Below are 15,215 nucleotides of genomic sequence, written 5' to 3' on the forward strand. Positions count from 1 at the left end.
CCGTAAAATATTTATTCTTTTGTACATTAATTAATCTCCTCTAAAATTAATTGCACGCAAGTTAAAGTGTATTTACAACATTTTGAGTGAGTCCAAATCTTTATTCACAAATCTGGACTATCTCGAATTAGGAGTTATTTTTAATTTTTATTACAAAGATCTACGAATCGGAGAGTCTAGATTTGTAAATAAGTACAACATTTTGAGTGTGTCCAAATACTTGTTCACAAAATCTGGATTATCTCCAATTACAAGAGTTATTTTCATATTATTTTTTGACATCTCATCAAAGATGAAGAAGTATTGGACAGTATGTATTGGACAGATGAGATATCAAAAAATAATTGTGAATAAGTATTTGGACAAACTCAAAATGTTATAAATAACTTAACTGGTCAAATTGTAAGATAAAATAAAGAAAATGATAAGAATATTTTAAAGCGTTTCTCATGTATGTGATTATAATCCAGGATAGGACCTCACATATAAATGAAAGAGATTTTGCTCAATAAAAAGCTTCTTTCATCTCACCGTAGACGTCTCTAGCGAAATTCTAGTGAATTCGAGCACTTTGTTTCGAATTTGAACAATATACGTAGAAGTTCGAGAAGTTGAGGGTTGTCAATCATGGGTAGAATTGGTGAATGTTACACGTGTGTAAAGTGATCACTTAAACCAGCCTATTACGGTCGTCAGCCCCGTAAATGCCCAGACTTCCATATTCTTCTTCATCTTTGATAAGATGTCAAAAAAATAATATGAAATGAGTTTTCACGTTATAGTTATTAATAGGCTGGCCTATTACGGTCGTAAGTCCCGTAAATGCGTAGAATTCCATATTCTTCTTCATCTTTATATGTTGAGATATCAAAAAAATATTATAAAGTATATTTTTTATATAGCTTTCGTGAAGTAGTATTGGCTACCATATTTTTCCCATTCTATTCGGGTTCAATTCTCGCCAGTATCATAAAAAGATTCGACAAAATAATAATTTGATCTTAACCTTGAGTGAGATCGCTTTCTTGGGTTTTGAAATAAAATGAAGGGAAGGAGTTGGTTAGTATCACTTTTCGGATACCGGTAGAAAGTAAGTTAAAAAATATTAATATTTTTTTAAACCAAGTTATATTTGGGGCTTTATGCTTTGTATCATGTGCCAGCACTGAAACGAAAATAAATATTTTTAATTGTTTTAATTGCGCTAACTTTGGGTCATCATTCAAAAAGTAGGTTAAAATCCTGCGTTTTTTTTAATTAAAATTTTAAAATAATAATACTAATTTGCAATGAACCAGATATTTTTTAAACTAAGGATCCGCTTTTGTACCTTTTCATATTCTCTGCAAGTTAGATGTTCTCAGTATATTATGTTTCCTGATAATTTTGTTGTATCTTTTTTTATATTGGCATTAAAATCGGGAAAACTGTGGCATGTTCCCGATATTAAAAATAACCTTTTCAGGACCACTTTAAAGAAGGTATGCGATGACCAATTAGAATGTTGCACAAACATCTAATGACAAATTTGAAAGAACAGTCGAGTTTACACTTATACACTCAAAAGTAGTCTTATACACGTGTTTTATTTTATATCTGTATCATCATTTCCAAAAATAATAAAATATCAATAAATAATAACTATTTTTACTTTATAGGATTCAGATGTGATTTTCTGAAATCGGAAAATTTTAAATATTGAACGTTGTGGTCTGAATTTGATTTATGGAACAAGATTTGAAAATTGAGTATGGAAATTTGATAAATCATTTTGCTTTAAATCCATGTTGAATTCTCGATGATCACCAATTTTCTTATCCTCTGTTGGATTTGCTGTCATCAATCTTCATCAATATAACGATCATTATGTTCCTACCACTTATGCATAATGACGTATAAAAAGAAACTTAAAATTTCTTTAATTTTATATCCTCTTTAAATAAAGTCCAAATAATAATCAAGAGCAATAATAAAAACAAAAAAAAACCCTTTATTACCATATTTTCTTTTGCTTATTTTCTTTAGTTTAGAACTCCATTTTAATGACTACATGCACAAAGTAAAGAGATTTTTTCCAAGACTCATCAAAAATATTTTCTCATTTCTTGAATGTTTTTCGCAGATACTTTGTGGCACATATTATAAACTTTATAAAAGAAAACAACTTTGTTGTAACCATTTTTTATTGGTACACTTTATCTAACCGGTTTCGACAAGAACCTTGTCATCATCAGGGTTTATGTACTAAATTCTAAAACATTGATATACTCAAAGTTAATTACCCTTCCCTTAGCAAAAACTTCCACGCACTCTGTACACCATATGAAAATATGATTTACAAAATATGAATTAAATAACTCTTAAATGTTTTTTTTATTGCGCGTTGCATAGCAAATACGTCAACTCCGAATGACAAATTGTTAGCTCAAAAATCATTGTAATTTATGCTTTATTTTTAGTTTATACTTACATATAAACACTATCTGCCCTCTAATTTCAAAAAGTTGTAGAAGAATTAAACTTTGACCAGCATCACAAATCTAAATGTGGGAGGTTGCTAGTTATTACTTCTAGGCATTTCATTAATTTTATAAAATAAGTCAAATAAAAAAAAATATATTGAATAAAACAGGACTTGCGAAATACGATACATTTTTTTAACAGACATTTTTTGCATATTTTTCATGATAATGATACTCAAAGTTACTTTTTATGTCAATATTTAGATGCACTCACTTAATTACTTTATTTGTTAATTTTAGTTGATTAACCGTCTGTTTGTAAACATTTCAGTAAATGCCAATTTTACTCTTTCCTCACAAAAAACTAAAAAGTTTTGTGATTCATCATATTGACAATATTGGAATAAATTCATAAAAAATATAAACAAAGTATAATAAAAACAGTTTTTTATTATTAAATTAATTTATTTATAAATAAATTTTTACATTATTATAATTAATCGTATAACTTAAATATAAGAATGTTTTGTTTTTTACGATGTACAAATTATTTACATTATAAAATTATCTTAATAATATCGTAACTTAATTAAATTTTTTTAAACCTATTTTAACTATGCAGTTTTTCAAACATTAAAAATAAAAATTTTGTGGGTTGTAATAAATCTATTATTTACAATAGTTTTTAAAATATAATTTTACTAATATATTTTATAAAATAAATATTTCTTTATTTGGCAATTTAAATTATTTTGTGTAATCTTATTTTATATTTATATATTGTCTATATTTAATTATCTGAATTTTATTCATAATCTTTCTTATAGTAAATTAAACACCTTTTTATTAAATTAGGTAATGCGAACCATGATTTAAAAATTATGTGAATTTGAGGTGAAATAAAAAGTGCAACTTAACCATTGCTAGGTATCCAAAAATAGAAAAAACATAAAAACCAATAACTTTTCGACTATTAATAATATCGTATTTGATAAAAACTGGAAAAAAAAAAATCAACAGTATTGTTAATACCAGTGTTGCCATTTCCAAGGCGTTATCTAAGGAAATATCAAATTGTCGGTAAATTTTACTTTTTTTTTATTTAGTAAAAAGCAATGACTCATATTTCACGTTAGCGATGTCCTTATTCATTAAATCGGTCCTTAAATATAAAGAAAGACTTTTTAGGGAAGTTTAATTTCGTAGTATATCTATTTTCCTACGCGTGTCTGCAAACATTTTTTTATGCGAGTTTGTATTTTTCTTACGTAATATTTGATGTTTGTGTAATAAAAATGATATATTTTGAATGCAAAAAATACTGTTTTTTTATCCTCCTGGCAGATCGTAAGGATAGAAAAATAGAAATTTATAAAGGAATAAAAACGCTGTATTAAGGTGGTTGTATATATTTTGTTAAAGTATTTTACTTTACAGAGAATAATCTTTACTCATATTTTTGTATGAAACGTAAAGTAAGTTTAACCCTACAATGCGTACTAAAATTTTCATTTTCAAAATACGATAGTATTTTTAGTAAATTATGGTCTGAGAAATATGTACATATTTTTCTACCTTCATATTGTACTGGTTCCCATGTTTGGCTATTCTGTCGGAGTTCCGGGGTTCGATTCTCACTGGTTAAAAATAAATAAGTGTTGAGTTTTCAATTTACTATTCTTTTAATATTTACCTGGAATTATATCACCTTGCCTTCAAATAATTAACGATAAATTAAATTCACCATTGAATGCAGATAGTAAAAATATGAATGTAGGTAGTTGTAATTGAAAAACTGATGTTAAATCAATTTTTTTTAATGTGTATATACTCGATTTGTATTATAAAGAAGGAGTATGTTTCTAAATACACTATACTAGAAAAAAAAATAACAAAAATTAAGTTGATACATATGTACACTAGCGCGCAGTGAAGGGTTAAAATATGGTAGTTTTTCACATCGTGGGTACAAATATTGACGACTCGATAGTGTTTCAATTTTGTTTTCCTCAATTTGTCCTTTACGATATTCTTGGAGGCGATGTGCTGTCGAAGTGAATAATCAAATTATGTCGATTTGCAATAGTTGTAATACTTTTCTTTAATTCTCGTGAATGAAATATTTTTAGTTCTTCGCTGTTTTAATCTTCATACAAGTAATAATGACAATTCTGTAAAATCGCAAATTGTTCTTTCATATATAATTGAAAATTAGAATAGAGTTCTATACATAACATTGTCCCTTCTATTCTATGGTTCTTGAATGTATATATCGCTCACTCCTTTCAAGAACGTCATATATCAAAAAACTAGATTTTTCAGGAGAACGTTTTTAAGTTTTAAAATATAATACAATGTATTAAAAATAAATATCATGCCACTTATTGAACTTATTTCTGTGCAACAGATCTTTTTAAGTAAAACCTGAAGGTTTTTTCTCCATTTGAAAAATATTTAGTTTATTTAAAAAAATAATTAAACAATGTCTTTTCTTCAAAATGCAAAAACATTTCCTGCCCTGTAGCGGGTAAATATTAAGTTAAAAATATGCCGCGTTTGCCGTGATATAGTACATTTTCTGGGCATTCCGAAAACACGCACAATTGAAAATTGACGATTTTTAATTTATGACGTTCTTGAAAGGAGTGAGCGATATATTACATTGTCCCTTCTATTTTATGGTTCTTGAATATATATATATTATAAGAGGGAAGCTGTATTCTAAAACTTGAAATTGCCGTTATTGTTTATTTTATGATAAAACATTTTACATTTGTTTTTTTTTTTAACTCAAAGAAAATTAAAAATATATCATTTTTATCATTAATGATTTTTTTTAAAGTTTATAATTTCAATTATATTTTTTGAAAGCAGGTATTGATATACATGAAATAACTCCGCCGTATAAATTGACAATCAAATTAAATATATTTACTGGATATATTCATTTATCTTTGCATAAAAATAATAAATTTGATTTATTAGAAAAAAAATATAAATCACTTTGTTTAAAATCCGTTTATAAAATTTCAAAATTGTGCAATAACATGATATAATTATCAGTTTAGATTATGAATAAAAGGTATAAAAAAATATTTTGCGATGTCTTTAAAACACAACAAAAGTGCAAAATAAATAACTATTTATGATTAAAAAAATTATAACGAAAAAAGTAAAAATTAAAATTTTTTTCACTTTTTATTATTTTTTTCACTTTTAATTTTTGTTATGTACAGTTATATTATTAATCACCGCTAAGCGTCATTATTCACGTATTGAATTCAACAAAAGTCTTTATATCGTCTCTCATCGAAGATCCATGGTCAGTTTTGCTACAATGATGATTGTAGTTTGAATAATTGTTGATGATTTTAACTTTGGGCTTACGTTTGAAATGGACACATTTCTCCTCGATATAACCGCCATCTTGTCACCTGAAACAAAAATATTTTATAAATTTCAGATTTTAATAATGTCAAAGGTTCATTTTTACTAACCTAATGTCTTTAAAAAATACAAACTTTGTTTTTAACCACTTTGATAATAAGTACTATTATTCCAACCGGTTTCAACAAATACCTTTTCTTATTCAGGTATGTATACTTTATATAATGAACAAATAAAAACAATGTTTGTGTTCTATTCTTCAAAAAATGTTTATAAAATGTGACACTAAGTATGAACAAAAAAAATGTAAAAAATCTTAAAAGAAAAAAAAAAAATTCCCCAGAGAACTCATAAATAATGTCTAATTTTCACAAGTTACAATCAAGTATGCAACTCCGAATACTTCAGCGTTTGACGCTACTCCCAATTTCTTTTTGTCAATTAATTTTATCTACTTTTAATATTTTGTCCGCCTCTGTAGTGTAATGGTCAGCACCGTTCTGGAGGTCCCGGGTTCGATTCCCAGGGGGGTCAAATAAATATAAGTGATTTTTTCACTGTAATATTTATTCAATATTACCCTGGACTGGTACCTGAAGCGGAGGGCTGATCACCTTTCCTTCGTGTGTAAAACGATCAAGATAACACTGTGTTCATATGATGCAGTGCCCTATGCACCATTGGGGTGCGGATAAGCGTTTTATTATTATTATTTTATTATTATTAATATTAATATTCCATTTACTTTCCCAGGTAGCGATTATAATCTTCTGTTTTATAACAATGTTAAACAAAGATAAAAGTAATTATTATTGTTATTATAACGTTGCAATTTGAAATTCAAATCGAAATAATAATCACAGCAATAAAATAATGATGTAAAACAATTGATATATCTTTACTAGGAGATAATATTAAATTACTAAAATCAATACAGAAGGCACTGAACTTGGGTCAAAGTTATCAAGGATTCTTGTGTACCTGGTCATAGCATATATGCTGAAGTATACTCGTATAAGATGTCTATTGTCTGTGTTTCTACAAGCATTCATGGACGTATACATGACCCTCCTCACACCGAGGATTTGTACCAACTTATTGATTGTATGTATGTATATATGTAGGTATAATGCTAGTGGATTTCAAAAAGTATGAAGAAGTGTAAGTATATTTTAGTTTGTCAATATGTATCTTCAAATGTGACTTAAAAGCAGAATGAAGGTCATTATTAAAAAAATGTTTCAAGACGCTGACGCCGTATTATCTTTTTCTGTCACGTTTTTCTCGAAACTGCTTTTTTCAAACTGGTGGGCATTATCGTGCCTGATAAGGTATCTCAAGATTTACTCAACCGATACTGTTTACATTTCAATACATATTTCAATATGATATTATCTATCGGTTGACTTCAGGGTTTTTTAATTGGGTGCAATGATCAAAAGTTATATATTTTCTTAGCTCAAACGTTTCATAAAAAAATATTTCTTTTATCCTTATCTCCTATATGAATTGAAAGTTCTTACTTTTTAAAATAAACTGTGTTTTTTTTTATTTCCAATAATGTGTAACAGTGAAATAAAGCCCAACGTCAGCGAAGAAAGAGTCCTTGATAATTCATGTGTCCGCCATTTTTGAATTTTGATTTTATTTATTTATTTAAAAAAAAAAAAGATTACTTATACTTGTATGAAAATCATTTTCAAAAGTAAACTTTATTTCTGTCTCTTTTTCTGAAGGCCAGGGTGGTGTAACCCCTTAAACTTTTTGTCTATTTTCGTACATTTGTACATCTTGTATACATCCATCAATAATATTCATTAAGATATTTAGCTCTAGCCTCTAAAAACAATACCGAAATGTACTCAAAGCCCTCAAACGTGCCATTATAATATTATCTGTCGATTCCGTACATCTAACCTGGTTAACGCTTTAAAGCTTCATAGGATAATTTTGAATAAATACATTTCAATGCCTTTCCTGAATAATGCCCAGTTACGTAATGGTTCTTGGAAACACATTTGTTTATTAATATTACAACGGCTAGCACATCGGGTGAACTATAGTATAGTTTACAATTGATATGTATGTAAGTACCTGACAAGACTTTGGAGTTTCTGGCACCTGCGTTCGCTTTGCCTTGGTTCTATTATTAAACTCAGTTGCCATAGGTAAATGTTAATACACAAATTTGTGTAGGTATTCGCAAAAAAAAATGCTCAAAGTTACGATGAGTAACTAAATATTTGTATTGATTAAAAACCATGATAAACAAAGAATTTTTCCGTTCACTCTAATTGTGGAAGTAAGGTATCTATATATTTTTATGAATTTATAGAATAATATCTCTCAAAAACATGACAGTTGTTACATTCTTACGGAAATGATACATTTTCAAACTGATTTTATTTTTTAAAAAAAAACTAAAATTCATTTTGACATCTCAATATACATATGTGGATGAAGGAGGTTAAGGAGTGTATGTCAGGACAGAAGAGTGTGGCGTTCCATCCTCTCTGCCTACCCCTGCGGAGAAACGGCGTGATGGTTGTAGTAGTAGTAGTAGCAGAACTTAGAAATTTACGTCAATAAATAAAGAAAAACATTTCATTTTATTGAAAAATAATTTAAGATATATGAGTTTTAATGCCCAGTCAGTGTAGCGTCCATACATATAAGTGGGGTTTATGGACACTTTTAAACAATGAAGAATGTAAATTCAATAATTATTGAGTTAAAACTATTCAAGTCATTAAATTGAATCAATAATTGAACGATATAAATGGCGAAGAAGTATTTTTACTTGTTTCAGCAGATAAAACGGAATTAAGCTAGATTACAGCGTCTTACTCAACTATACGAATATGGTAAATAGTACATTTTTGCATTCTTGCAGAAATTATTTGTGTTTGTTATTCTACACAAATAATAAATAATTCTGATTTTCCATCCATGAGCTATGAATGTCCTCAAATGTTTAAATCCAACATAAAAGTATAATATTCTTTACAAAGAAGACAGACATTTTTTTTAGGCTAAAACAATTTTGGTTAAAGCACACTAAAAAAGTGTTTTGATTACGTTAATGTTTCGTGAAAAATTCAGAAGGGAACTATGTAATCATGTTGATGAGTAATGAGAACATTTAAATTCAATGGTCCGCCCAATAATAAAGGTAGGACAAAGTAGGTCAGTGGGAAAAGACAACTAGTCATAAAAAGGAAAAACCCTGGATAAAGAATAGGCTTTATTTAAAATTAATGCGTGTATTGTATACTTGAAACATGTGCCGGAATATCTCTTTGAAAAAAAAACACTTTATTATGATTTACATTGTCGTAAAAATAACAGTACAACGTCTAAAATCAAAAAACTTGATTTTTCAGGAGATCTTTTTTAAAGTTTAAAAATATAATAAAAGGTTTTTAAAATAAATATCAAGCCATTTATTGAACTTTTTACTGTGCAACAGATCTTTTTACGTAAATTCTGAATGTTTTTTCTCCATTTGAAAAATATTTAGTATATTTACAAAAATAATAAAACAATACCTTTTCTTCAAAATGCATAAACCACACTTTTTACCCTGTAGCGGGTATATATTAAGTTAAAAATATGCCATTTTTGCTGAGATAAAGCGCATTTTTTTGACATTTTAAAAACATGCACAACTGAAAATTTGCGAATTTTTATTTATGACGTTGTTGAAAGGAGTGAGGGATGTTTTTTAGAGGTGAAAATATTAAAATTTCCCGCAATCAATTTATGGTGGCACCCGCCGTGTGCCATGTTGCACCATCTTGTTCAATTCACAGCTCTGTCACATCAATGCCATTCAATTGAGGTAGGTACGAAGAAGTCAGTAATCATGATTCTGTAGCGATCTCCATTACCGTAACATCGGCTGCTATCGTCTTTAATAAAATATGTGCCAATGATTCCACCTGCCCATAACATAAAGCACACCAAACAGTGACTTTAAATAGATGTAAGGGCGTCTTGACAAAGGCTGTAGGGTTTTTGCCACTCCAAATGTAGCAATACTGCTTATTGACATAGCCACTTAACCGAAAGTGTATCCCATCGGTGATCAAAATTCTGCGTTGAAAAGAGCATAAAGCTGAATATTGTTTTCGGCCCATTTACCGAGCCTAAGTTGCGCATAATAATGGTCATTTAGTCTATTTTTTGTGAAATGCAAAACGTATTGACTACAAATTAACTGTCAACGGTCAAATCGACAGTCTGTAGAAACAATGTTGTTATTTTCAAACCTCTAAAAACGCCTCTCTAAACGCCCTATATATTTAAATGGGCCGATGATGTGTATTTTTTTTGTTAAGATATTAAAGAGAAAGATGTCTAAAAAGTCGCGTTTTGGATTGCACTCTACGTAAAAGTAATTAAAAAAAGTTCTCCATAATATTCAAAACGTTTCCAATCATTGTCCCTCAGCCGAGGCTTGAAATTTATAAATTTTTGTATTTTCTAGTAAAATTGTCAGTCCACACAAAATGTTATTTTTATTATATATTGAAGAACAGTAAAAAAAATAAGAAAAAAATCTATGAAGTTACTTTTACATACATTTTCAAACATACGAAATGACGAAATTTGCATATTAAAAAAATACATTTTTACTTTACTTTTATCATTATTGTTACGATTATTTGTAATAAATTAAAATTTAAAAAATGAAAATACAAAATCATCATTATATTTTCAAATTATTAAAGGTTATTCAAAATATTTTTGTGGATAATTCAATTACCCCCGGGTATTAAGTTGCCGACCATGCTCTATTACATATATTTAATATCACCCAGGGCTGGTATCTGAAGCGTAGGACCGATAATTCTGCCTTCATGTAAATAGTGAACCAACACTGGGTAGATGCGATACAGTACCCTTCGCACCATTTTAGGTAGAAAAGAATGAGAAGAAAACCCAGTACCCACCTTCAGTAACGAAGACATAGATGCTGGCAGGCTCAGTGTTGCTAGCACTGCAGGAGTAATTGCCAGAATCAGTATCTCTCGCCCCGCGGATGGTCAACCTAGATTGACTCTTAGGTCCAGGCTCAGTCTCCACGGTGATGCCTCCGCGAGCAGTGTCATAGTTGATCATGCGCTCGTTGTGGTACCAAAACACGTACTGAGGAGGCGTCGGACTCTGCGAAAAAGAAAGTGTACCATTACTGCATTACTGTTACAGGTTTTTCAATTCAATTAAGACGTTTTACAAACCAAGTTAGACGCATTTTTAAACCAAAATGGACGATTATACAAAACAAATGGAAGCTTTTATAAAACCAAATTGGAAGTTTTTTCAAACCAAATTGAACAAATTTCAAATCAAATTGGACGATTTTACAAACCAAATATGTCGCTTTTCAAATCAAATTGGACGTTATATTGTATAGGGTTTTTTAGGTTTGATTTTTTATTGGCAACATTATTTCTACAGACTTGTTAAACTGGAAACATTTTCCGAATCTCGCATGTTATACTTATGCTTCAATTAAAAAGATATTTCTTGGTAGGTTTAATTTCAATATTTAAATTCACTTCTAAGTTTATACGCCGTATAGTGGTAAGTGCGCTAGGCTACGATGTAGGAGGTGCTGGGTTCGATTCCCAAGAGGATCAAAATATATATTAGTGATTTTTCAGTCTAAAATTCATTTAACGTCACCCTGGATTAATACCTGAAGCGCAAGGCTGATCACCTTTCCTTCGTGTATTTAACGGTCAAGATAACACTGCTTCCATAAAATGTAGTGCTCTATGCAACATTGGGTACGCATAAGGGTTAGAAGAAGTCTAGTGAGGATAAATTATTAATAATTAAATTAAATTATAACTTTGTTTTAAAATCACTATAAATATTTTACTATAACTTAATTGTTATGTCGACCGGTTTCGAAGCTAATCGCTTCTTTATCAAAAAATCAGTCTTGATAAAGAAGCGGTTTGCTTCGAAACCGGGAGACATTATAATTAAGTTAAAATAAAATATTTATAGTGATTTTGAAATAAAGTTATAATTTAATTGTTAAATGGAAAATCACTAAATATTTAGATTATGTATTTTAAATCGTTTTAAGAAACTTGGTTGAATCGTTCATCAAAATGCTAATATTGATTTTAAAATAGCACACAATCTCTGCGCCTGGAAAAATTTAGTTTTCAGCGGTGGGCAGATGATTGGAAAAAAGAGATTCCGCAGGTTGAACGAGGGACGTGTTTGAACAAGGGGTGTTAGGAGGGGTCTACAGTTTACATGGAATTTATACCCACAACAGTGATGGGTTCAACTAAGGGCTGCATTGTGTATGAGGACGATTTGTACCTCAACTTTCCTGTTTCTACCTCTCCGCCCGGTGAGCTCCGGTAGATACACCATATCTGATATCGGTTATTCCAGTAAATATTATTCTGGACTATAGATTCTCAACCTTTTTTGTGAAGCGCCCTCCAGCTATTTTTCTTTGTCGACAGGGGAAAGAAAATTACCAGAATTTCCCCCACAGAGAAGGGGGAGAAGTACAATATATTGCCCACTTTTGTCTCCTAAGGCCTCTATTATCCCCTTAGAACACCTCTCCAAAGCCCACAGGGGAGTAGTACCGCCAATATTCAGACTTTTTACTTTACTTTTATTCAAAAAATAAAGAAAGCTTTTAACGTGCTTTGCAAGCGTGAGTGACAAAAATTGAAATAACGATTTTCATAATACAATACTTAAAATTTGATGTGCTTTAATAATTTTTTTGGGAATAAAAAAACAATGTTTAATTTCAATATACCATAACATTAACTACTGTTATAACAATTATTTTCTCCTTCTCACCCCTATCTGAATGGTGCATAGGGCACTGTTTTGTACAGAAACATAGTAATTTTGATCGGTCTCACGCTTTAGAGTAGGTACCAGTCCAGGGTTAAATAAATAAATATTGAATTGTCAGATCAGGAGTCTAAATAATCGGCTGGTATGCTTAAGGATCTCCATAAATAAGGAAGAGGCGAAGAATATTTGCAAAGACAGAGTGGTGTAGCATTATATTCTCTCTGTCTACCCCTGCGGAAGAACTGCGTGATGATTAGTTAGTTAGGAAGTAAATATCGTGATGTTTTTTTTTATCTTCCTTGAGAATCGAACCCAGTACTAGTACATCCAGCATGGCGACCAAATGCACTAACCACTACACTACGGTGTTGGATAAACGGATAGCTATTATAATTACATTTATGGTATTTTATGATTCAAATGATATGCCAAGCACATAAAATTGTGTTACAATATCTTATAAGCTTGATTTACTTTTTTCTCTTTTTTAGATAATCACATGTAAATTAAAAAACGGTAAAATGTAAATTACGTCTTCATTAAAACAATATCCTGAAACCTCATCATTCCTTCGCTGTATATTTTTTCATAATGGATGAATTTATTCATGCAATTCATATTCTTTACATAATTTCAGTGTGATATGCGTACGTACTAAAGGTAAAGTTTTTTTTATACACAGAAATGAAATATTACATCATACGATTTCGAAGTAATGTTACTCGAATTGAAACGAAATACCTTTTATTTATTCAAAAGTTGTGTATTTTATATTTCGTTTCAATCTCGTTTATTTATGTAATATTATTGTAGAATTTACAGTGAACATTTCACTTGTTTATCCTATTAAATGTAGTTTATGAATATGAAATTTTATTGCAAATTGAGCTATAACCCTCTTTACAAAAATGCGAATAATATTAAATATGTCGTTTTCAAAATATTATAAAATTAAACAAAACATGTTTGCATTTAAAAATGCCCCAGGTAAAGCAAAAAAAATATATGTAATGTTTATTTTATTGGAACAAGATAATAAATTTTAAAATTTTAATGCACTGATTTTATTTCTTGAATGTTTTTCGCAGATACTTTGTGGCATATTTTATAAGCTCTATAAAATAAAACAACTTTGTTTTAACCACTTTTTATTGGTACACTTTATCCAACCGGTTTCGACAAATCTTGTCATCATCAGGGTTTATGTATTGAATTCTAAAACATTTAAATACTCATAGTTAATTACCCTTCCCTTACCAAAAACTTCCACGCGCTCCATACACAATATGAAAATACAATTTAAAAAATATGATTTAAAACCCTCCTAAATGTTGTTTTTATTGTGTATTGCGTAGTGAATACGTCAACATCGGTTGGATAAAGTTTACCAATAAATAGTGGTTAAAACAAAGTTGTTTCATTTTTTAAAGTTCACTCATTTTATGTTTCCTTAAATGAACTTTTTGTTGCCCATCATATCGGTTTTGCTTCAAAATATTCAACTAGCTAACCATCTTGCAGCTTCACTGCAGTGGTAAGCAAAGAGAATAAAAGGCCACAGCACTTTTTATTTGTACAATTTTTTTGCCTCTTCCCCGTTCATGTATCCCTTAATACATGCCCCCCGATTATTCCGACAATTGACACATCCAAATTTTAGAATTTGAAGTACTTGATCTAACCAAATTTTCTATAGTCGATTTTGCTACGACTTTCAACTTTATCCACCTCATATATTTTAATATCATACTCCTTCGTTCCACATGTCCAAACCATGTCAATACAGTTTTCTGAATTTTGCCGATAACTCTTATCTCAGCTATGGATTTATTCCTTATTTGACTATTTAAACATATATCATACATCGATTCTTTTTGATAATTGTATTTCTACTGCATTTATTTTACTTTCATCCTTCTTTTACCAATTTCATACAAATCTTCCATTCATTTTGGTTGGTACCAGAATATATGTTGTAAATATTTTAATACTATTTATAAATATTTATGTTCTCAAGTTACCTTATTTTCATGGTACAGAAATAAACCAAACCTCTCAATTTTTCAAGCCTTGCTAGCAGCCATTCGTTATCTAGCAGTTTTCCAGTGACGTATTTATGGCCCAAATAAGTGAAAGGTTAAATTCAAGCGATCTCTCAATCATGATGAAGACTTTACAGATAAACCATGGAAATTTTCCCTTCTTTCACGATTTACAAACTATATCTATACAATATGAACGTAAATGGGAGTCTAGTTGAAAATTCTTATTCCGTTCTTAATAAGATTTCACAACTTTTTCACAGTATATTTCTACTAATGGTAATACCTTTTTCGCACTCAATGGTGCATAAAACACTGCATCAAATCGATACAATCTAGAGTTGATACTTCTTATCGAATATTACTAGTCCAGGACTTCTTCATCTTCTTCCTGGCTACGTCCCAGCTTATTGTCCTTGTAAGCTGCTGGAGTCAGCTCTCCTCGTCCTCAGGTTATAGGTCTTTCTGTCCTGGA

The 15,215-nt window shown here is 29.6% G+C and overlaps 1 protein-coding gene across 1 annotated transcript in view; it reads right to left on the reverse strand.

The window, feature by feature from the left end:
* Nucleotides 1-5,322: 5,322 nt before the first annotated feature.
* Nucleotides 5,323-15,215, reverse strand: part of LOC148311765 (limbic system-associated membrane protein-like) — a 122,886-nt gene continuing 112,993 nt past the window's right edge. Inside the window, exons 7-8 of the mRNA XM_088278438.1 lie at nt 10,805-11,018; nt 5,323-5,896 (exon numbers count right to left, since the gene is read on the reverse strand). Of these exons, the coding sequence (XP_088134564.1) occupies nt 5,769-5,896; nt 10,805-11,018 (342 nt within the window). The 3' untranslated portion in view covers nt 5,323-5,768. The remainder of the gene's footprint in view (nt 5,897-10,804; nt 11,019-15,215) is intronic.

The sequence above is a fragment of the Brachycentrus maculatus genome, unplaced genomic scaffold (genome assembly GCF_059751285.1).
Source record: "Brachycentrus maculatus isolate JH-2025_06_01 unplaced genomic scaffold, ASM5975128v1 h1tg000057l, whole genome shotgun sequence".
Classification (NCBI taxonomy): Eukaryota; Metazoa; Arthropoda; class Insecta; order Trichoptera; family Brachycentridae; genus Brachycentrus; species Brachycentrus maculatus.